This window comes from Myotis yumanensis, unplaced genomic scaffold (assembly GCF_028538775.1).
Source record: "Myotis yumanensis isolate MYYU_CA2020_CCGP unplaced genomic scaffold, mMyoYum1.0.hap1 SCAF_7, whole genome shotgun sequence".
Taxonomy (NCBI): domain Eukaryota; kingdom Metazoa; phylum Chordata; class Mammalia; order Chiroptera; family Vespertilionidae; genus Myotis; species Myotis yumanensis.
The window spans coordinates 35,077,671-35,100,320 of NW_027223758.1; the positions used below are offsets into that span (position 1 = coordinate 35,077,671).

At 48.0% G+C, this 22,650-nt stretch overlaps 1 protein-coding gene across 1 annotated transcript; it reads right to left on the minus strand.

Annotated features, from left to right (window-relative positions):
- Positions 1–1,023: 1,023 nt before the first annotated feature.
- Positions 1,024–11,342, minus strand: E2F1 (E2F transcription factor 1). The gene is made up of 7 exons (XM_070420157.1): positions 11,046–11,342; positions 5,742–5,832; positions 5,140–5,359; positions 3,494–3,646; positions 2,757–2,871; positions 2,441–2,663; positions 1,024–2,328 (listed from the first exon to the last, which is right to left on the minus strand). Exons 1-7 carry the CDS (start codon positions 11,298–11,300, stop codon positions 2,081–2,083), a joined length of 1,305 nt encoding a protein of 434 aa, XP_070276258.1. The 5' UTR covers positions 11,301–11,342; the 3' UTR covers positions 1,024–2,080.
- Positions 11,343–22,650: the final 11,308 nt, after the last annotated feature.

Genomic DNA, 22,650 nt, shown 5'->3' on the forward strand with positions numbered 1-22,650 from the left:
CTGATATGCAGGATGGTCTTAGGTGACCCCTGTGAAAAGGTCGTTCGACCGCCAAAGGGGTCACGACCCACAGGTTGAGAACTGCTGGCTTAGAGACTGGCTCAAAGCCCACCTAAGGGTTTGTAAATAGGTCTGTGTGGACAACCTTCAACACCATCCTCCCCTCTGCCATTCTAAACCCCCTTTGTGCAACTCCCGAGCTCATCAGTGAGTCTTGTCCCCTGAATAAAGCCCAACTGAACCTCTCTCCACCGGGGTCCTCATCCCAGCCAAACCTGATTCTGTGCCCTGCTCCCTCCTGCTCCAGGGCCTTTGCCCACACTGCCCTCTGCTTGTTCTGTTCATGTTTTCCTCCCCAGTTAACTACAGCTCTCATCTCAAGCACTCTTTCAGGAAGCCCTCCCTGATTTTGTGAGTCCCCTCCAACAGATTATGAGAGCCTCGTGAGAGGCGGGAACTTGTATCCCCAGAACCTGAAAGATCCTGACACAGAATTGGCCAGTTGTGATTATTTGTTGCATGTTTACAAATGCCCACGAACATAGCAGAGCAGCTTCTCTGGGGCTGGGGAAAGAAGGGGAATTCCCATTATTGCTCCATTGGATCTGTTTTTAAGTTAGGACAAAAATGGTGGTGGTGAAGCCTACCTTTCTTGGGGCTGTGAGGCTCAAATGAAATGAAACTAAGTAGGGATAGGGAGAAGGGAAGTAGAGAATGACTGCCCTAGCTGGTTTGGCTCAGTGGCTAGAGCGTTGGCCTGTGGACTGAAGGGTCCTGGGTTCGATTCCGGTCAAGGACACATGCCCAGGTTTCGGGCTCGATTCCCAGTAGAGGATGTGCAGGAAGCAACCAATCAATGATTCTCTCTCATCATTGATGTTTCATTTCTCCCTCTCTCTTCTTCTCTGAAACCAATAAAAATATACTTTAGAAAAAGAGAGAGAATGGGTATTTTCCCAGCAATCTTGACCTTTCCCACCCCCCGATTTGCTCCCAGTACACAATCCCAGAACCTGGCCCAAACACCATCAAAACATTTATTAAAACCAAAGCAGAAGGGAACAGAGCTGTTAGGAAGGCAAATCAAAGTGCACATTGGAGGATGGAGCAGAGCAAGAAGTGGAGTGGAGGGGGCACTTCAAATGCCACAGGAGGGGCCCGTGAGCTGGGCTAGGGAGGTAGGCCCTTTACCCACCCCTCCTGCCCACCCTGTCGGTGAAGGTCCCTCACTCACCTCTCCCATCTCACATCCGTCCTGGGGGGCCGCTGGAGCCCTGCAGTAACCCCTTGGGGAGGGACCACCCCCTTGACCCACCCATGGCTGTCAGTCAGTTTTCCTCCCTCCCTCACTCTCCCAATAAATAAAACCGCTGAGGCCTCAACTCCTTCAGAGTGGGGCAAAGAACAGCTCAGGGACCCCTGCCCTCCCTCAGGGGTATAAGGAGTTGGGACGTCAGCCCCACAACCCTCCTACCCTTTGCTGGTGCCCCAGGCTTGCCAAAGAGACCTTGATAAATAAATAACGCTCCATTAAAGCTTCAGTCAGAAAAACCTTTAAGACGACAGAAGTGCTCTTGCTGTCCTGCAAACACACAGGCCAAGGCCTTACTACCTGGCCTGGTCAGCACGCAGGATTCTGGGGGCAGGTGGCCACCCTGGGCCTTGTGGGGCCCCTGGAGCAAGGAGACCAAAAGTGCAGTTAGAGCCCCCACCATACACACACATGGACTCATGCACACACGTGGACACACTGGGGCGTGTTTTCAATGCACGCTCAGATGTGTTCACCTTCATTCCCCGGTACATGCACACACACATGCCCATACACCACTCACCCCGTGTACACACGTTGGGTACTGGGTGCATGCACATACACACCACAAACAGAATCCTTCCCTTTCTGGCTTGCTCAGCCTCTTGGCAATAGCCAGACTCCAGAGCTATAAGCTTCTGGAGACAGAGGAAAGGGGTATAAATTAAACATTTCCAATCAGGCTGGGAGCATGGCCAGGAGCTGGGGGCTCCAGGACTGCAGAGACAGGGTGGGCATCTCAGGAGGCCCTGGTCCCCATAAGCCCTGTCAGAAATCCAGGGGGGTGAGGTCCCCAAAGTCACAGTCGAAGAGGTCTCTAATGCCCTCGCCCTCCTCAAGGCCAAAGTGGTAGTCGAGGGCCCCATGCGGAGGAGACAGGCTGATGAACTCCTCAGGGAGGAGGCTGGAGAAGTCCTCCCGCACATGTTCCAGGAGTGAGTCGGCTGCCACCAGTGGAGATAGGTGGTCTTCATCCATGGCAGCCCGCAGGCCACCCATCCGGGAAAGCAGCGGTTCTGGGGAGATGGGGGAGCATCACAGGCCGGAGATGCCCCAGCAGGGAGGGCAGAGGGGGCTGTTAGGCCTGCCCACCACCACCCTTCACCCACCCACCCACCCTTCACCCACCTTGTTCCAGGCTGAGCAGGGGCTGGCTGGGATCCACGTCAGGGGTTGAGGGGAGAGATGATGATGGTGGCACTGTAGGGGTAGGGTCAGCTGCCCTGTCCTCCTCCCCAGAAGCTGCCCCTTGGGACGGGGTCTTCCTAGGGCTGATCCCACCTGCACTCTCCTCAGGGCACAGGAAAACATCGATGGGGCCTTGTTTGCTCTTAAGGGAGATCTGAAAGGCCTGGTGGAGGTGGCAGGCAGGTTAATCTGAGGCTCAGTTGACCACTATGCCAGCCCAGCCTATCCTGGTTGGACCTGGGATCCCACATCTCACCTCTGAGGAGTCCATGGCCTGAAGCTGGGTCTCAGGAGGGGCCTTGATCACCATGACCATCTGCTCTGAGGGGTCTGCAATGCTACGAAGATCTTGGCAAGTCACGTAGGCCAGGGTTGGTGGAGTCAAGAACCACATAACCTTTGACCTCTGGGGGCCACCCACTCAGACAGCTAAGGTAGCACCCACACTTGCATAGTCACTCCTGTCCTCTCCATCCTTCACCTGACACACAGTTTGTGCTCAAGCCTCTCATGGCCCTGAGCCTCAATTTCTACATCTGTGTGATGAGTCCATTCTGGTGTGAAGAATTTATTCTGACTCATGATCATGTTGTCAATTAGTGGTTGTCTCCAAAATTTATAAACATAATTTGGGTATTCACTTAAAAAAAAAAAAAAGCTTATTTTAAAATAAAGTTTCTATTTTTATGAATGATAAAAATTTGTATCTCTAATCCTAATGCTACAACCATGTACTGAATCACTGTGCTAAGTGCCTGTTGCTGGTACCAGCTTTTCTCGTTTTAATCTAGCAATTCTGGAACTGGACTTGTTTCTCCCTTTGGAGAAGAAGCTGAGACTCAGATAGATTAAGTAACTTGTTCAGTGTCAGTGAGTCAATGCTGAGCCAGGACTTGCATGTAAAGCCAGAGCTCACTCTCTCCTGAACCCAGGGCCTGGGATAGTCTCTCTAGTGTCACTTTGGTGGGGCCTGCCCTCCACAGTCAAGGATATCGTTGGCTGTCGGCATCCTCAGAGAGCAGCTGAAGTTGAGTGGTACAGACGTGGATCAGGTGGTCCAGCTGCCGCTCATTCTCCTGCAGTTGCTGTAGGTCCTTGGTCAGTCCTTCAAGCTGCCCACCAATACCTACCGTGGCATGATTGCCTCTGTGGAGAGGTACAGGGAGGGTTAATAGATCCTGCACCCTCTGCCCAGGAGCCCTGACCCTCTGCACCCAGTCTGCTGCTGCCTCTATTCTGAGACCCAGGTGAGCCCTTGCTCCTCTCTTGATCTGGCTCCTCAGTTGACAAACAGCAGAGGGCTGAAACAGGGCTCCAAGTCAGACTGGCATGGGCTTAAAGTCAGACCTGAATATCTCTAAACACCCACCTGTCTCTCAGAGGGAGCTGGATAAGTAAATGATGGCACAGACATGCCGTGAAATACTACGTAGCTGCATAAAAGAACGACAACGCATTAGATGTATACATGGAAGTACTTCTAAAGCATTGTCAAGTAAAAAGAAAAAAGATGCAGAATGGGATGATGTATCAAAAACTGAAAAGGCACTGACCCAGTGATTCCACTTCTGGGTATATATCCAAAGAAATCCAAAACACTAATTTGAAAGACTATACAGATCCTTATATTCATTGCAGCGTTATTTACAATAGCTAAGAAATGGAAGCAGCCCAATGTTGCCCATCAATGGACAAGTAGATAAAAAAGCTGTTGTACATATATACAATGGAATATTACTCAGCCATAAAAAAGAATGAAATCTTATCATTTGTAACAGCCTGGGTGAACCTAAAAGGTATTATCCTAAGTGAAATAAGTTAGTCAGAGAAAGACAAATACCACATGATTTCATGTATACTATGTGGAATCTAAAGAACAATATAAACAAACAAAACAGAAACAGACACATAGATACAGAGAACAAACTGATGGTTGCCAGGGTGGGAAACTGAGTGAAAAAGCTGAAGGGACTGAGAAATACAAATTGGTATTTGTAACATAGTCACGGGGCTGTAACGTACAGCAATAGTCAGTAATATTATAATAACTATGTATGGTGCCAGGTGGGCATTGGAAATATCGAGGGAAACACTGAAAAGAATGATTGTTTAACCACTGTGCTGTGTACCTGAAACTAATACAAAATAATATTGAATACCAACTGTAACTGGGGGGAAAAACAAAATGAAAAGGCAGATTTGTCAAGGAGACGGAAGGTAGGATGACCGGGGAAAGATGGGGAAGGAAAAAATAAAACAAGAATTAACAAGAATAAAACAGCTATGTTAGACAATCTCATTTCTGGCAACAGAAACCAGAATAGTGGTCATCGTGGTATGAGGGGTGGGCAATGACTGGGGAGGACACGAGGAAACTTTCTGGGGCGCTGGAAATGCTGTCTCCTGATCTGGATGGGGGTTACCCAGTTGAAGTATGCAAAGCTGCACTAAGCTGGATATGCACGATTTGTGTACTTCCCTGCATCTGCCACCTCAGGAAAAGACACTTTTCCTCCCTAAGCCTCAGTTTCCCCAGTTATAAGATGGAGATGCAGCTGCCACAGTGGGTCTCACTATCAGCTCCTCTAGGCTCATCTGACCTGGACCTCTGCCTGCCCTCCTGTTTGGCTGGTACCTACAGCCACTGGATGTGGTTCTTGGATTTCTTGGCGATGAGCTGAATGCCCTCCAGGACATTGGTGATGTCGTAGATGCGCCGTTTCTGCACCTTCAGCACCTCAGCTGCCCAGTTCAGATCGACAACACCATCAGCTGAGTGGCTCAGCAGCTCCAGGAAGCGTTTGGTGGTCAGATTCAGGGATGTCTCATAGCGCGACTTCTCCCCTGGGGATTTCACACCTGGGGCAGGGGACAGGCAAGACAGGGTCCCTCAGCACCACCCACACACCCAGTTGGGCCAGCCTCCCTGGCAATGTAGGGCAGGAGGATGGGGGTGGGGGATTGACAGATGGCTCCTTCCCTTGGTGAGGCCAAGCAGGGAGGCCCTGTGGCTGCTGCCTGCCAACCACAGCATTCCTCTTCAGGCTGGGGAACTCCCCACCCCCAGGGCCTGGGGAAACCATGCCAGACAGACACTCCAGCTGCCCTTTGGGGCCCCCAGAGGCCTGGCTCAGGCCCAGGCCTGAGAGACCAGAACTTAGTTTGCAAGCATGTTTGTCTATCCACACCCCCAACCTGGGCCCAGGCAGGGAGCCTGCACTAGCCTGAGCTCTGTGGGTACCTTTTCCTGGGTGGCGGCCTCTCCCCCGGGCTAGCCCGCTGCTCTCAGCCAGGTATTGATGGTCAGTTTCCAGGTCCAGCCTCCGCTTTACCTATGGCAAAAAACAATGGGAGGATACTCAGTACCCAGGAGAGTGAGGCACAAGAGACTTGGCTGAGGTTCCTGGCTACCCCATCTCAATTTCTCTACCAGGATGCCTTTGTGTGTTAAGGGAGATCCTAGAGGACACAATCCTACCTCACAGGATGGACCACTCAACTGGAAAGCAGAAGACCCAGCTCTACCACTACCTACCTGGGGGCTTGTAGTGGTTTTAAAATATGTTCTATAAATTTTTTGATACCCCTCCTTTCAAAAGACAGGACCTAATTCTCCCCCCTTAAATAGAAGCCAGATCTTTCTAATGAACTGCATGTGGCAGAAGTGACACACAGTCACTTCTGAGACTGGATCAGAGACCCATTAGAGCTTCCTCCTTGCTATGTTGGATCACTCATTCTGGGGGGCAAGGTGAGGGGCAGCTGCCATGTCATGCTGGTCCTCAAGTAGCTCAAAGGACAGTCCCAAGTGGCAAGGAACTGAGGCCTCTCCCCAACAGCAACATGACTGAGCTTCGAAACAGTCTCAACCCTAGTCCTGCCTTCAGACAACTGCAGCCCAGGCCAACATTTTAGCTGCCTCAAAAGAGACCCTGAGCCAGAAGCACCCAGCTAAGTCTCCTCTGAATTCCTGACCCACAGAAATTGTGTGATGTTTATTTTAAGCCAGTCGAATACGGAACCCTTGGGCAAGTCACCACCTCTCGGGTTTTTATCTATGAACACGGCAGTAGCTGGTGCTCACCATGTGCTTTGCATATAGTAAGTAGTTCATGTTATGGACTAGCAGCACCATAATGGCCCCATTTTACAAACAAAGCAACCAAACCCAGAGAGGCCTAAGGTCATGCAATCAGGAAGTGGCAGAGCCAGGATTCCGATTTTGCTACACACACGCAAGGATGGAGATTGCCCAGTAAGTCTCACAGGCATCTCAAACACATCCAAAACCAGATGTACCTCCTCCCCTCTGCCAATCACAGCATTCCCTGGCAATGTAGAGCTGGAGGATGGGGGTGGGGTTTCCCAAGCTAGAACCTCATTTAGCCCTGCCACTGACCTCATGGCCTCTATTTGCCAAGAAATCCCATCACCGGAGCCACTACCACCCCCCATCTGGACCTTTCAGCTGTCTCCCCACTGGTCTCCCGCCTCCATCTGTCCCCCTCCACCTTAGTATCTTCATCTGTTATGACTTCTTCACATGAACCTCTGCTGAGACATGTTTCTTCACAAACCTGTGCCTCCAAACCTTAGTCCATCCTGGTTATTCCCTCCTTCCTGCCCTTCACGCCTGCTCCTGAGGGCAGGTACCTTACCCCTCACTTAAGTCTATAGGATCCTGCAATAGAGACGGCACCTCTCCTCCCTCTAAACTGCCTAGAACCCAACCTTTTCCCACATTGTCTCTCGCTACAGATTTCTACAGATGTGTTTGATTTCCCAAGAAGCCAGGGAGTCCTTCAGAGGCAGGCACTGGGTCTAATAATCTCTATACACAGTGTCTGCACGGGCCCTGGCATCAACTCATGTCTGCTGACTGAACCTCCCCACATGCTAATGGACCCAGACACTCCCTCACACATTCAGGGATTCCCTCGGGTGTCCCAGGGTAAAAGCGCTGGCACATGCTGGATGCTTCCCATGTACACCACTGAGGAACCGCTTCACCTGCATTCACTCATCAAACCTTCCAACCAGACTTGCAGCAGGTGCTCTCATGACCTCCACTTCACAAGGAGCTGTACAGTACCTCAGAGAGGTCACCCAAGATAGTGAGAGGTGGAGGCAGGATTTCAACCTTAATGTAATGGGCTGGCACAGAACCCACGTTAATATTCACCACAGGTCCTGCCTCCCTAGAACCCAGTCCAGAAGCCAGAGCCAGGCCCCCAAAAGCCAACCAGCATGTTCCCCCTCGCTAGCCTTTCCCCTGCTGCCCGAACCCTTAGCAGGATGACAAATGCATCCCTTGCCTTCTTCCTGAAGGCAGGTCAATACCACACTCTAAAACAAGGGCTCAAGCAGATGGACACCCATTTCTGCCAACATTCTCTAGGGGTCCTGGAAAGCACAGAACACTGGTGAAAAAATCTAATGACTCAAAAACCCACCCATGGGAGGATGAGAGGATGGGGGGGGGGGGGGGTAATGGGGGGGGGGAATGAGGACACATTTGTAATTCCTTAACTAATAAAGAATTTAAAGATTTAAAAAAAAAAAAAAAAACACCCATGGGAAGGGGCTACAGAATCTGTGGTTCATCCAGACCCTGGAATATCACACAGCTGTCAAAGACTGAGGCAGGTCAACACAGAATCCTCTCAAAGACACTGACAAGAAAAACATTAGGGCGAAGCATGTATATAATCTTTTTTTGAATTAAAAAAGCTCATGAAACCATTTTTTCTCTGGTTCAGTTTCTATTATTATAGAATGCATTTCAGGGGTAACCTATGCATGGGAGGGAGGACCATGGGGGGTTGTGATCTGCAAAGTGTGGGCGGTGCACTGTTTGAACATGGAAATAAAGGGAAAACTACAGTTTTCAAAATTTTAGAAAAATACTGTCATAACAACCTAAAAATAAAAATAGGCTTAGGAAAAGAAAAAATGGAGTTGGGATTCTGCCTCCTTCAACTTTTTAGTCTCTTAACTCTTTTTCTATGGTAAATGTGTATATTTAGTTCCTTAAAAACCTTTTTATTGATATTTTAGAGAGGAAGGGAGAGATACATCGGTGAGAACAAAACATTGGTCAGCTGCCTCCTGCATACCCCCTACTGGGGATCGAGCCCACAACCCGAACATGTGCCCTGACTGGGAATCCAACTGGCAACCTTTGGGTGCACAGGATGACGCCCAACCAACGGAACCACACCAGCCAGACTAGTTTGTTTTTTGAAAGCCATGACAACACGGTAGCGGTAGACAGGAAGGTCCAGGAGAGATAGCTGAGTTGCAGAGCCTGGTATGCAGGAAGTGCTCAATGATGTAAAAACTGAGCCTGCAGCCGAAACCAGTTTGGCTCAGTGGATAGAGCGTCGGTCTGCGGACTGAAAGGTCCCAGGTTCGATTCCGGTCAAGGGCATGTACCTTGGCTGCGCGCACATCCCCAGTGGGAGATGTGCAGGAGGCAGCTGATCGATGTTTCTCTCTCATCGATGTTTCTAACTCTCTATCTCTCTCCCTTCCTCTCTGTAAAAAATCAATAAAATATATTAAAAACAAAAACAAAAACTGAACCTGCAGTTTGTTTCAAGAACTTCCCCCCCAGAAACACCAATGCAGTGGGTCAGTGGAGGCCACAACTCATTGGGGGGTTATTGGAGGGCAAAAGCTTCAGCTCCAGGATGGTGCCAGCCCCACCCCTGCCCACCAACCCTAAGTACTATGAGGGCAGAGGCCCCATACTTGCCTCTGTGCCTAGTACCTCATGGGCGCTCACTAAAAACTGTTGAATGAGTGGAATGCTCACTGAGGCTGCCTCGGACACCACTGGGGGTGAAGCTGAGGGCATGTTTCATTGGCCAAGTCCCTGGCAGTCACTCTGAGCCAGAAATTCAGCTCCCTGAGGGCAGGACCCATAGCTCTGGGCCTGCTGAGTACTTGTCAAGTCAGCTAAATGGAATTTATTTTCCAGGCCCCAAGTACCCCCACCCTCCACCCCTAAACCATCGCTCATTAGGAGGAAGGGGCCCCGGGCTTCCTTCAACTACTATTAACATCTCTAGGAGGCAAGGCATCCCAATGGTTAGGTTAACCGCTCAGGAAATTTGGACCGGTCCCACCAATTACTAGCTGAATAACTAGGAAAGATTCTAACATCTGTCAGCCTCAGCTTCCCCATCTGTAAAAGGGGACCATTGTTGAGAGGGTTAAATGCGTTAATTGGGCAGTGTGCTTTGGCACAGAGCCTGACAAACAAAACAGTCTCAAAACAATGGTGCTACTATTATTATTATTAGCATCTTGGTGATTCCGGAAGGAAGGCAGCACTGGGCATGGGGCCAAGGGGGTTAGAGGATGCCTCAGGGACCAGCTGCCACCTAGGCCTCCACCGGCAGTTGAGCAGCTTCCACCTCCTTGTCCTGGGCCCTGCCTCTCCCCTCCCACTTGCTCTAAGCCCCCTGCTGAGACCCTATCCAGCCTGGCCTGTTGCCCCTGCCTGCCAGTCTGTGCCCCACCTTCACCCACAAGCTTCGCCAGTCAAACTGGTCTCCACGCCCTGTCCTGCAGCCCACAGGTCCAAGCTCCAGGCCTCCACTCCCTTCTTCCCATGTAATTCAGCCAGCTCTCGGCCCCCCAATCTGAACTGATCTTGAATCTCTTGTTGCTCCAGGAGCACTTTATCAAGTCATCTCCTCGGGATGTTTACTCTCCTGGCACTGGGGGCCTCCTCTCCAGCTCCCAGAGGCCCAGCCCACCCAGTACTTTCAAGGGGTCTGCCTGCCTGATTAATGAGGTTCCATGGCAACCAGAGCCTGGGAGGGTAGAGGGTGGCAGATGGAAGGACAGGCAGAGGGAGGGGAATCAGCAGCTGGCCCAGCCACCCCGCCCTGCAGAGAAGGCCTCCCAGCCAGGCCGGTCCCCAGAGTCCCAGGCCTGCAGCTGGTAGTCGAGCATCAGGGCAGGAAGGAGGGCTTTCTCAAAGGCTCTTCAACAGTCTGGCCCCAGGATGCCCCCCCTTCACCTCCCCAAGTAGCCATGCCCACTACCAAGCCACAAGTTCTGATCTGAAGCCAGCAGGCCTCAGTTGAAATCCTAGTCCCACCACTTGCAGCTGTGTGACCCGGGGCAAGTCACTTCCCCTCTCTGGGCCTCTGTTGAGATGGCCACAGAGACAACACCGAGCTCACAGCCCGGGTTTTGAGCTTTAGCTGGCTTGAAGTCGGCCAGAGGCCTGGCATGCAGGCAGCGCCGGTTGAATACACGTGGGCCATTATTATTATTACTGAGTCTGACCGGCTCTGATGAGGAAGCTGAGGCCCAGAGAACAAGGGAGCAAATAGGAACTGGCCCGAGGTCACCTCGAACCCTGGGGCGGGGCCCGGAGGCACAACCCAGGTTCGGCACCGCCCAGTCCCGGCGCCTCAGCCCACCCCTCCCCCGACCCTGCAGCCTCCTGGCCCCAAACCGCGCCCCGCCGGGATCTGCGCGGGGGGTCCAGGCGGCACACTCGGCCCTGTGTCCTAGGTGTCCGTACCGGCGGGCGGCCGAGCGCCGGGCGCGGCGCGCTGGGTGTGGGCCGGGGCGCCTGCGGCGTGGCGAAGAGCAGCAGGTCGGGGTCGCGGGGGCCCGCGGCGCGCACGGCGGGGCCGGCGGGAGCCGGCGGGGCGCTAGTGTCCTGCGCGGTGGAGATGATGACGATCTGCGAGGAGTCGAGCAGCCGCAGCGCGCCGGCCCCGAGCAGGGCCTCCAGCGCCGGCGCGCATGGGCCGCCCGCGGGGGCCACGGCCATGGCGCTCACGGCCCGCGCGGCCCAGGTGGCAGGCGGCGGCGGCGGCGCGGACCCATGGCGGCAGGCCGCGGCGAGAGCTCGATCCCGCTCCGGATCCCGCTCCGCCCCCGGCCGCCGCTGCCTGCAAAGTCCCGGCCACTTTTGCGCGCCAAATCCTTTTTGCCGCGAAAGAGCCACGAGCCGCCGAGCGCTGCCACTATTGGCTGGCCAGGCAGTGACGGAGGCGACGGCGACGGCGTCCATTGGCTGCAGCGTGCCGGACCGGCGGCGGAGGGCGGGACAGGGCAGCGGTGCGAGGAGGACCGGCCAATCGCAGGACGGGGCGCGCGCAGGCTTTGTCGGGGCGGTGCCAGGCGCGTTCGCAATCCCCGCCCCCAGCTGGGGCGTCCCCTGCGCGAGGCGTGGTGGTCTGACTTGCGCTTCACACTCATCACCCTGCCCGTCCCGTGGAGACCTTTTGGACGGAACGTCCGGTGTGTACATCTCATCGTCCGCAGACCCTACTTGACCCCCGACACCTCCACACACACCTGTAGCCCCAGCGCTCTCTAGCCAGATCTCTAGAAATTGCTCCTCCTTTTTTCTGGGTTCTCAGGCCCACGTCCTATGCCTCAGACACATCTCCCATCCTTGCCCCACGTGTGCCATTGACTTTAAAATCCTACCACCAGCCCTAGCCGGTCTGGCTCAGTAGATAGCATCGGCCTGCGGACTGAAGGGTCCCGGGTTCAATTCTGGTCAAGGGCACAAGCCCAGGTTCTGAGCTCCGATCCCCAATAGGGGGCGTGCAGGAGGCAGCTGTTCAATGAGTCTCTCTCCCCATTGATGTTTCTCTCTCTCCCTTTCTCTCTGAAATCAATAAAAATCTATTTTTAAAAAAAATTTTAATCCTGTGCCAGTGGTTCTCAACCTTCCTAATGCCGTGACCTTTTAATATAGTTCCTCATGTTGTGGTGACCCTCAACCATAAAATTTTTTCGTTGCTACTTCATAACTGTAACTTTGCTAGTGTTATGAATCGTAATGTAAATATCTGATATGCTATATGTGTTTTCCGATGGTCGCGACCCACAGGTTGAGAACCGCTGGATCCCTCTCAAAGTAGAAGGGGATTTGCCAGAAAATGGGGAGGATGTGCGTCCCAATAACAGTTGGGGTTTTCCTGCAAGCCCCCTTTTATCTTCTATTAGAGGCCCAGCCTGCCCCAAGGCGGGTGGAGGGGGGGCCCATCGGGAGGGAGGGGGTGGGGCGGAGGGGCTGGGGAGGTTGACTGCCACATGCCAAGCACTATACTGATTGCTGGAGAAGGAAGACATAGTTATTGTTGGCCCGTTTTATGATGAGGAAACTGAAGCCCACAGGACATGAGCTTACCTAGCAGGTGAAAAGTCTATTCTGCACATGGGGCCCGCGGCGCGCAGGCTTGGTAGGCCAAAGGCAGGGGTTTTCCAAAGCCCTGCCTTCTCCAAAGTATTCAAGTACACACCCTCCCACGTCGAAGCAGGTGCCTTCCTTCCCACAATCCCTCTTCCCCTGCTCAGCGGAAAGGAGTGAATTCCCAGTGTGAAAGCAAGGGAGAGATAAGGGCCTTCTGTATCTATTAATACCCACTTGAAAGCAGCAAAGGCCTGATAGATGGGACTCCTTGGCCTAAGCCTGGCTGATCCTGACAAGGCTGTTCTCAATGTCAACAGTTCTCCTCAGGCTGGCAGGCTTCCAAAAAATCCACAATTACTGGCAGCCACTTCCATTGATGATCTCCTTTCCACCCGATAATCCCTAAGTGAAGATTTTTTATCCACAGGGTGCAGGGAGAAGGAGGCTCAGAGAGGGGCACTCAAAGGTCAAGGTAACACAGCATAACTGCGATGGGAACTTAGCCTGTTCCACAGCAAAACCTAGGTAGGGCCTGCCCTTCATACCCTGCCACCCTCTGTAAATGCCCTAAGAGCGGGCTCAGGGCTGTCAAGATTATAATGTGTGGTTTACAAAAGGTATTATGGTAGATAACGGCTTAATTAATAGGTGCTTACCCCTATCACCACTTCTACCAGCTCCTACTCTATAGGAGTCCAAAGAAGTGGAAGCTCCTGGGCCCAAGATCCTCAGCCTGGAAACATCTTTCCCTTGATTCTCTCCAAGAGGCAGGATTGTATAGAAATAGCATGAGCTTCTAAATCAGGGTATGAAAACAGGAACGTTGGTCTGTGTGACCTGAGAAGTCAGTTCACTTCCTCTGAGCCGCACTCATTTATTCTGCATATATTTATTGAACACCTACTGTGTGTCACAGATTGTGCTAGGTGCTGGGAGACAACTGGAAGCAAAACAGATCCACCTCTGATAGCTGGAGCTCACAGTCCAGTGAAAGAGTCAGAATTGTTTTTATGGACCTACACAGTATGTTTGTTAAGAAGTTTGATAAATGACACAAAGAAGCCAAAGGTATTTATTCCACATATGCCACCTCTCCTAAACATACAATGACTTAATTTTTGTTTATTGATTTTTAAAGAGAGAGGCGGGGGAAGGGGGGAGGAACATCAATTTGCTGATTCACTTATTCATTCACTCATTAGTTGCTTCTTGCATGTGCCCTGATGGGAATAGAACCTGCTCAGAGAGGGGCACTGCATCCTTGGCATATGGGATCAATGCTCTAACCAACTGAGCTACCTGGCCAGGGCTGTGGTAACTTAATTTTATTAAGGGCACAGAGACATCCATTGTTAAGTTCCGGCAGAGGGAGGTGGCAAATTCTGCAACATCAATCACAGTTGTCTTGAATGATCCCTTGTTGCTACACTGAGGTCTCTGACTGACAGTTTACTGTCCCTGGACATGTTCTGTCATGGTGTCAGCTCTGGCTGTGTCTGAACACAGACCCCTTACCCATCCAAGAGGCCGTCTGTCATAGGTTCAAACCTTGGAGTCACACAGACCCCAACTGTGTAGCTTGGCTAGATGACCCTGAGTAAGTGATTTACCCTCTTGAAGAGCTTTGCTTGCTCCATCAGTAGAACAAGGGGCAAGGCTCCTTTACAGAATGGGTGTCAGAGGAAGTGAGAAAACAGCAAGCAGAGTTTGCAAACAGGCCAACAGGTGTGATTTAATTTGCCTACAGAGTACTTTTTCTGAATTGTGGATTCGTTTTTAAAATTTTCTAAATTGGAAAATGCTATATAAAAATTCAAATATGTCTTTTCTTTAAAACAGTAATATCTGGCAATACTAGCCAGGCCATCATGGTCTGCCGTCCCCCATTTAGCCAGAGCCTTGACCGTCTAGGCCAGTGGTCGGCAAACTGCGGCTCACGAGCCACATGCGGCTCTTTGGCCCCTTGAGTGTGGCTCTTCCACAAAATACCACGTGCAGGCGCGAACGCACAGTGTGATTGAAACTTCGTGGCCCATGCGCAGAAGTCGGTATTTTGTGGAAGAGCCACGCTCAAGGGGCCAAAGAGCCGCATGTGGCTCGCGAGCCACAGTTTGCCGACCACTGGTCTAGGCCACCAGAGTCCCTGCTTTGCTTGCCTCACTCAGTGACCTTACTTGCCATTTCAGGTATCTGAATTTGCAAACCCTGATGCCTGTGCCTGGCACAGAGTAAACACCCAATAAATGTTAACTACTATTATTACTGCCAAGGAACCAACCAGCACCAACACAGCTCCTCTGCTTTGCAAGTGACTAAAGAGAGGTGGCCATGGAAGAGTAGGAAAAGTGGGCATTCATGGTGAAACAGAAGAGATGGGGTTTAGTGCCAGTCGACAGCTGTCTGGCTGTGTGGCCTTGGCCAAATCCTTGGCCATTAGTTCGGTCCATATGTTCAGTGTGGTGTGGGCCACAGGGTCCAAGGTCCAATGTAAGCACATAGGTCTTAGGTCTATAAGCAAACCTACCTTTCTCAACCCGTTTCTCTCTGAGCTCATTCTCTGGGGACAGAAACACAAGAAAGAGCAAGGCCTCTCGAGTTGTAGACTTAGAAGCACCATACTTGCACTTCTGCTTCATTCTATTACCCAAAGCCAGGCACATGGCCAAGTCCAGAGACAGAGGCAGAGGACACTTCAAAGTTAAATGCCCAAGGGGGTGGATGCAGAGAGGGTAAAAGATCATTCAACCCATCAGCAAGACCTATCAGTTCTACCTTAGAAATACTTTCCACACCTGTCCAATACTCCTTCTTTCTTATTGCTACCACCACTTCAGTTCACCATGATCCCTCTTGCCTATCACCACCTGACTGCTCTGTCCAAATCTTTCTTGTCCATTCCTTCTCAGACCATTCTCAATGCAGCAATGAGAATAAACTTAAAAAGAAAACCTGCTCTGACCACTCATTTAATTAAGTCTGCCAAATGGTTTCCTATTGTTCTCAGGATAAAGGTGAAAATCCTGACTAAGGCCTGAATTGTTTTCAATTTTCAATTGAGAGGTTATTTTAAAGCAAATAGATGAACCTGGTGAAAGGGAGAAGGAGAGTGAAGAGGGAGTGTGGGAAAGAGAGGCTTTGTAATGACTTCCATGTGAGGACAGCCTGGGACCCCTTTCTCCAACCTCATCTCCTTCTATTCTTTCTTTCACTTTATGGTTGGAACACATCATAATTCCCCAACTTGTACACTAGTTTAAGCCTCTGGGGTCTTACTTGGACTGCTCTGTGTCCAAGTAGAGAAGTAGAGTTCTTTATCCCTCCTTTTGGTATGGCTTGAAAACCCTCTGCCTTATGCCCTAAAAAAAGGGAGGAGAAGAGCGTAGATTGGTTTGGCTCAGTGGATAGAGCATCGGCCTGCGGACTGAAGGGTCCCAGATTCGGGTCCGAGAGCGGGCGAGAGCGAGGAGCAGGAACAGAGGGAATGGATTGTCTGTTTCATGATGTCTTGAGCCTCAACTGGAAAAACTCAAAAGCTGAGGTGATTTGCTATCTGGTGGCTATAATTATTGGAAAACTTATTCATTTGGTTGAGCTGGTATGACCTAACAAGGACTGCTGACCAGAGCACCTGTTATGGTCTCTCCATTTAATTTTGTTGACTTATGTATGATGGCCTCAGGTATACTTGCACAAGTGCTCCCACAAGCAAGGCAGAGTGTGTATTGCCTTTTATTACTCAGCCACAAGAATCATCCAGTATCACTTCTCCACACTGTATTCATTGAAGCAGGCAAAGCTAGCCTAGAATCAAGGGACTGGAAGTTTTACATCACCTCTTGATGGGTGAGTGGCAAGGTCACATTCAAGAAGGGAACATGGGATAGGCGATATGTTTGCTGCCCACTTTGAAAAATATAATCTACCATAAGCTTCCCATCACATGTGAAATAAAATTCACAGTCCTAAATGGATCAATCCAATAAGAGAATAACATTTTTAAAAATTATATCTTTATTGATTTCAGAGAGGAAGAGAGAGGGAGAGAGATAGAAACATCAATGATGACAGAGAACCATTGATTGGCTGCCTCCTGCATGCCCCACACCAAGGATCAAGCCCACAACCCAGGCATGTGCCGTGACTGGGAATCGAACCATGACCTCCTGGTTCCTAGGTCGATGCGCAACCACTGAGCTACGCCGGCTGGGCAGAGGATAACATTTTGCAAATATATATATATTTTTTTTAATTGATTTTTTACAGAGAGGAAGAGAGAGGGATAGAGAGTTAGAAACATCGATGAGAGAGAAACATCGACCAGCTGCCTCCTGCACACCTCCTACTGGGGATATAAAGCAAATACTAATGGTATCTGTTAAAGGGAGAAACAGCAATATAATAATAGTAGGGTACATCAATATCTCACTTTCATCAATGGGTAGATCATCCAGACAGAAAAACAGTAAGGAATCATTATACTTCAACTTCATGTTAGATCAGATGCACTTAGGCATTTACAGAACATTCCATGAAAAAGCAAGAGAACGCACATTCTTCTCAAGCTCACATGGAACACTCTCAACGATAATGAAACAAGTCTCATTAAATTTAAGAAGACTGAAATCATATCAAGCATCTTTTGTGACCACAGTGGCATGAAACTAGGAATCGATTTACACAAAGAAAAGTGGTCAATTAACAAATATATGGAGATTAAATGAAGCAACCAATGGGTCAAAAAAAAAATCAAAAGAAACATAAAACATGTAGAGACAAATGATAATGGAAATATAACATACCAAATTTTAAGATGCAGCAAAAGCAGTCCTAAGAGGAAATTTCTCAACAATAAATGTCAACATTAAGAAATAAGAAATCTCGCCGAAACCAATTTGGCTCAGTGGATAGAGCGTCGGCCTGCGGACTGAAAGGTCCAAGGTTCGAATCCGGTCAGGGGCATGTACCTGGGTTGCGGGCACATCCCCAGTAGGAGATGTGCAGGAGGCAGCTGATCGATGTTTCTCTCTCATCGATGTTTCTAACTCTCTATCTCTCTCCCTTCCTCTCTGTAAAAAATCAATAAAATATATTTAAAAAAAAAAGAAATAAGAAATCTCAAATAAACAATTTACTATGTACTTCTTGTTTGAATATCACTATCCAATCAAAGGAGACAGAGCACCTTGGAGAAGTGACTAATTCTATAACTAAGGAAGAAAATACACAAGGGCCTAGACATCTTGCAGTGCCAGAAAATGAAGAAGCACTCAAAACAACAACAAACCTCACACTGATGGGAGCATGTCGAACTGAAAGAGTCTTCAATTGTCAAGCCTGGAATAATTTGAGGAAAAAATAAAATTAAAATGGCATTGGATTATAACCCAAAGTATAAAATAAATATACAAAAGTCCTTATTGATATAATTTTAAAAAAGAAATAACTTTATTATGGAGAAATCTAAGAAACAGTGCTTCAACTAAGTGATCAAGGTCAAAATTAAAATGACCAAATCATGTTAATAGTATTCACCCTTGATATAATGTGGTTATCTTTCTGTGTGATATTACTCCCTCGAACCTATCTATAAGTCCAGGTTTATCAGAAAAATTTTAGACAAATTCTAACAGAATAATATATTACAATATAGCTGACCAGTATTCCTCAAATTGCCAAATTTCTCAAACAAGAAAAGTTTGAGAAACCATAACAGCCAAGAGGAGCCTGAGGAGATATGACAACCAAATGTAATGTGGTATCTTGGATGGGATCCTGAAACATAAAAAAATATATTAGTAAAAAAAAACAACAACAAGGAAATCTCAATGAAATATTGAATTTACTTAATAATAATAATATATTAATATTGGTTCAAGTATTAGGAAGAATGTAGAGAAATTAGAAACTTCATGAACTTCTGGAAGGAATGTCAAATGGTTCAGCCACTTTGGAAAACAATTTGACAATTCCTCAAAAAATTGAAACATAGAGTTACCATATGACCCAGTGATTTTACTCTTAAGTATATACTCAAGTGAGCTAAAAACATACGTTGATTCAAATATTTGTATAAGAAAGCAAATGGCAACCTTATTCATAATCACCAAAAACTAGAAACAATCCATATGTCTATCAACAAATAAATGAATAAACAAAAGTGACATATCCTTACAATGGAATATTAATTAGCCATAAAAAGAAGGAAGTAGTGATACATGGTACCACATGGAGGAACCTTGAAAACAGTATAAGAAATGAAAGAAGTTACATATTATATGATTATATTTATATGAAATGTCCAAAATAAGCAAATCCATAAAGAAAGAAAATCTAGAAAATGGATTGCCAGAGCCTGGGAGGAAGCAGGAATGGGAGGTGGGTAATAGCTAAAGTGTATGGAGATTTTTGGGGAGAGATGAAAATGTTCTGGAATTAGGTAGTGGTGATGGTTACACAATCTTGTGAATATACCAAAAACCACTACATTATACACTTTAAGTGGGGGTAATTGTGTGGTATTTTTGTATTTCAACAAAAATGCCTGATGTGTATTTTACACTTACAGCACATCTCGATTCAGTGTTTAATATCCACATGTAGCCACTCTATACTGAATTGGCACAATTGTACCAGTAGATCCTCATTATTCTGATAGCTCGAGTGTGTTTTGAGAATCAGTAGCATCAGCCTCACCTGGCAGCTAGTTAGAGCTGTGAAATCTCAGGCCCAAGCCAGACCCACTGCATCCGAATCTGCACTTTAACAAGATCCTCAGGTGATTTCTGTGTACACCCAACTTTGAGAAGCGCTGATTATGATCATGTTGCTGGCAGCTGACACTGCTGAGTAACTATGACTGCTCAGCAAAGAAGAAATCATTCCTTCAGTTAGATTTAAATTATCTATCATCACACAATCAGCATCTCAACTCTTTTCTACTCACCTCTCACCCCACATGTCAGAATCCAATCTTATTTGCCCCTAATTGCTCCTTAGATTTTAGTCCACCCCTGGCTGAGAGTAATTAAAATTATTCCAAGCTCAGGGTCACTGACTAAATTTTAATGACACTCTCTTTGTGTCTATAAATCTACTAAGGATGACAGTTGTTTTTTCTTTCTTTTTTAATTAAATCTTTATTGTTCAGATTATTACAGTTGTTCCTTTTTTCCCCCCCATAGCACTCCTCCACCCGTTTCCCACCCCACCCTCCGCCCTCACTCCTCCCCCACTGTCCTCATCCATAGGTGCACGATTTTTGTCCAGTCTCTTCCCGCATCTCCCACACCCCTTTCCCCCCAAGAATAGTCAGTCCACTCCCTTTCTTATGCCCCTGATTCTATTATAATCACCAGTTTATTCTGTTCATCAGATTATTTATTCACTTGATTTTTAGATTTACTTGTTGATAGATGTGTATTTGTTGTTCATAATTTGTATCTTTACCTTTTTCTTCTTCTTCCTCTTCTTAAAGGATACCTTTCAGCATTTCATATAATACTGGTTTAGTGGTGATGAACCCCTTTAGCTTTTTCTTATCTGTGAAGCTCTTTATCTGACCTTCAATTCTGAATGATAGCTTTGCTGGATAAAGTAATCTTGGTTGTAGGTTCTGGTAGTCATCACTTTGAATATTTCTTGCCACTCCCTTCTGGCCTGCAAAGCTTCTGTTGAGAAATCAGCTGACAGTACTTTGGGTACTCCCTTGTAGGTAACTGACTGTCTTTCTCTTGCTGCTTTTAAGATTCTCTCTTTGTCTTTTGCTCTTCCCATTTTAATGGGACGACACAGAGCATCCCGAAGATGGTATCTTCATTCGCCAAGTGACAGATGCAGAAACAAAACCCAAGTCCACCTAACCGTCTTTCCGCACCCGGCCCACCTCCAGCTCGCAGGCTCACTGGGCTGGCTATGGTTAAATACTTGTAGGTTGATTGATTACTCGCGGGTTGTGATTAAGTACTTAAGCTGAATGAGGAGCCACTCGGAGCCGGAGCCGCCAGGTGCCCACCCTTGAGGTTTTCGCAGAACCAGCTGGGCCAGAGCCTCCGCTCCTCCCCAGGGATGAAGCTGGCAGCCTAGGCTCCTCGCAGCACCCCCACGGCCAGGCTCCGTCCCTCCCCCCCCCCCACGGCCAGTCTCCCCCCACCGCTCCGTGCCAGCCCCCCCCCCCCCCCCCCCCCCCGCCCCACCCCGCCACCGCTCTGTGGCTTCCATGACCCGGGCACAGAACTGGCCCTGCCTCGCCTGAGCTCAATCCCTGTTGGCTGTGACGCCGTTGCCCCATTTTGCTTCTATTAAAAATGTCTGTGTATTTCCAGAAGAAAAATAACAACATAAAGGAGAGGGAATAAAAGGAAAGTTATTGTATAAAATTAAAGTTGTAGTCAGTGTAAAATGGACTTTTATAACTAGATGAAGTTTTATATAAGCTCCAGTAACCACTCAGCAAAAAACCTACAATAGATTCACAAGAGAGGAGAAGGAAGATACAAGGAAGAAAGAATTCTACCCAGAGTCTCAGAGGGTGGCCCTTCTGATACCTTGATATAGGACTGTGATGCAATAAATTTCTGTTCTCTTAAAAAAAACACACAAAAAAACCCCACCTATGTATAACTAACCCATATGTATAAATAATGCATATATATAAATAACCCATATGTATAAGAAACTCATATGTATAAATAGCCCATATGTCTAAGTATCCCATATGTATAAACAACCACTTTTTTAGCAGGAAGCTGAGCATATCCGGCACGGTGCATATCAGGCTCTTCCCCAGATCACACTTGTTCCAGTGACCCCACAGCTATAAAGCTCACATCCCTCCACATTATTTACTCTTTTCCTTGTGAGAATCAAGTAGAAAAACAAAGTACTATTCAGGGAGTTCAGCAAAAAGCATTTTATCAAGTGTTCTCTAATTCCTTTTCTTAAATTATTAACATAGAAATGACTTTGGAAAGAGATGGGGTGGGGGGGACAAAAACAAAGAAAGAACATCACCTTCCGATGATCAGTATGAAACTGCTAACCTGTTAATGACTCACTTGGGAACGAACTGAAAAAAAATTAAATTTACTGCGAATATGAAAAAAAAAAAGTTTTTTGAGACATCGAAACAAAGAACATATATGCACTGAAGAGGTATGTTTCAGTTGATGAAATGGCTCCAGCAAGCAGTCTGGTGCTTGGCAGTTCATTTGCCACCTGGCGTAGACCCAGAATTTAAAAAAAAGAGATTTCAACATTAATCCCTAGTGTATTTTTGTTAAAGTTCCAGTTAAATAAGGTTAGAAAAGGTACACTTGTTAAAAAAAAATTTTTTTTTTCCTGAGAACTGGACAATGTTAAAAATTATAGCAAAGCCTTTGGATAGGTAACCTGCATTACAGAATGTAAGATTTAGACTATAATCTTAAGAAATACAGGATAATTGGACAAAAGGCCACCAAAAAAAGATATAATTCAGACATATTGTTGAAATAAGGTAAATAAGGGAATCCTATAATCATCTCACCTCCTCCTAGAAATTTTTCCTAGTCAATAACTTGTGCCACCTTCTCAAGATTGCCTTTTAAAAAAAAATTGCATTCCTCAGTGACCCCCGCCCCCCGAAACACACACACACACCTCAAATTTTTGAGGGGGGGGGGGGAGAGAGAGAGAGAATGGGAGGGGCAATTTCACCTACTATACAAGGACTTGAAAACTGTCCAGCGGGCTGGCCTGCCTAGGGGCGGGAGTAATGGAAGCTTCTTCCAACAGCCAGATCCATGGAACCCTAAAAAAATAAGCTCAGTGTTCCCATGTGTGGGGTTTTGTGGATCTCCCGGTTGCCCAAAGTGGTGAGTGTGGCGATAACCTTAACTCAGGTCCTCAGAAGCAAAACCTAGCAGTCACACACAAACTCACCACAGCGCTCAGGGTTGCTGGGGACCAAGACTGGTTGCTAAGGACACTGTAAGAG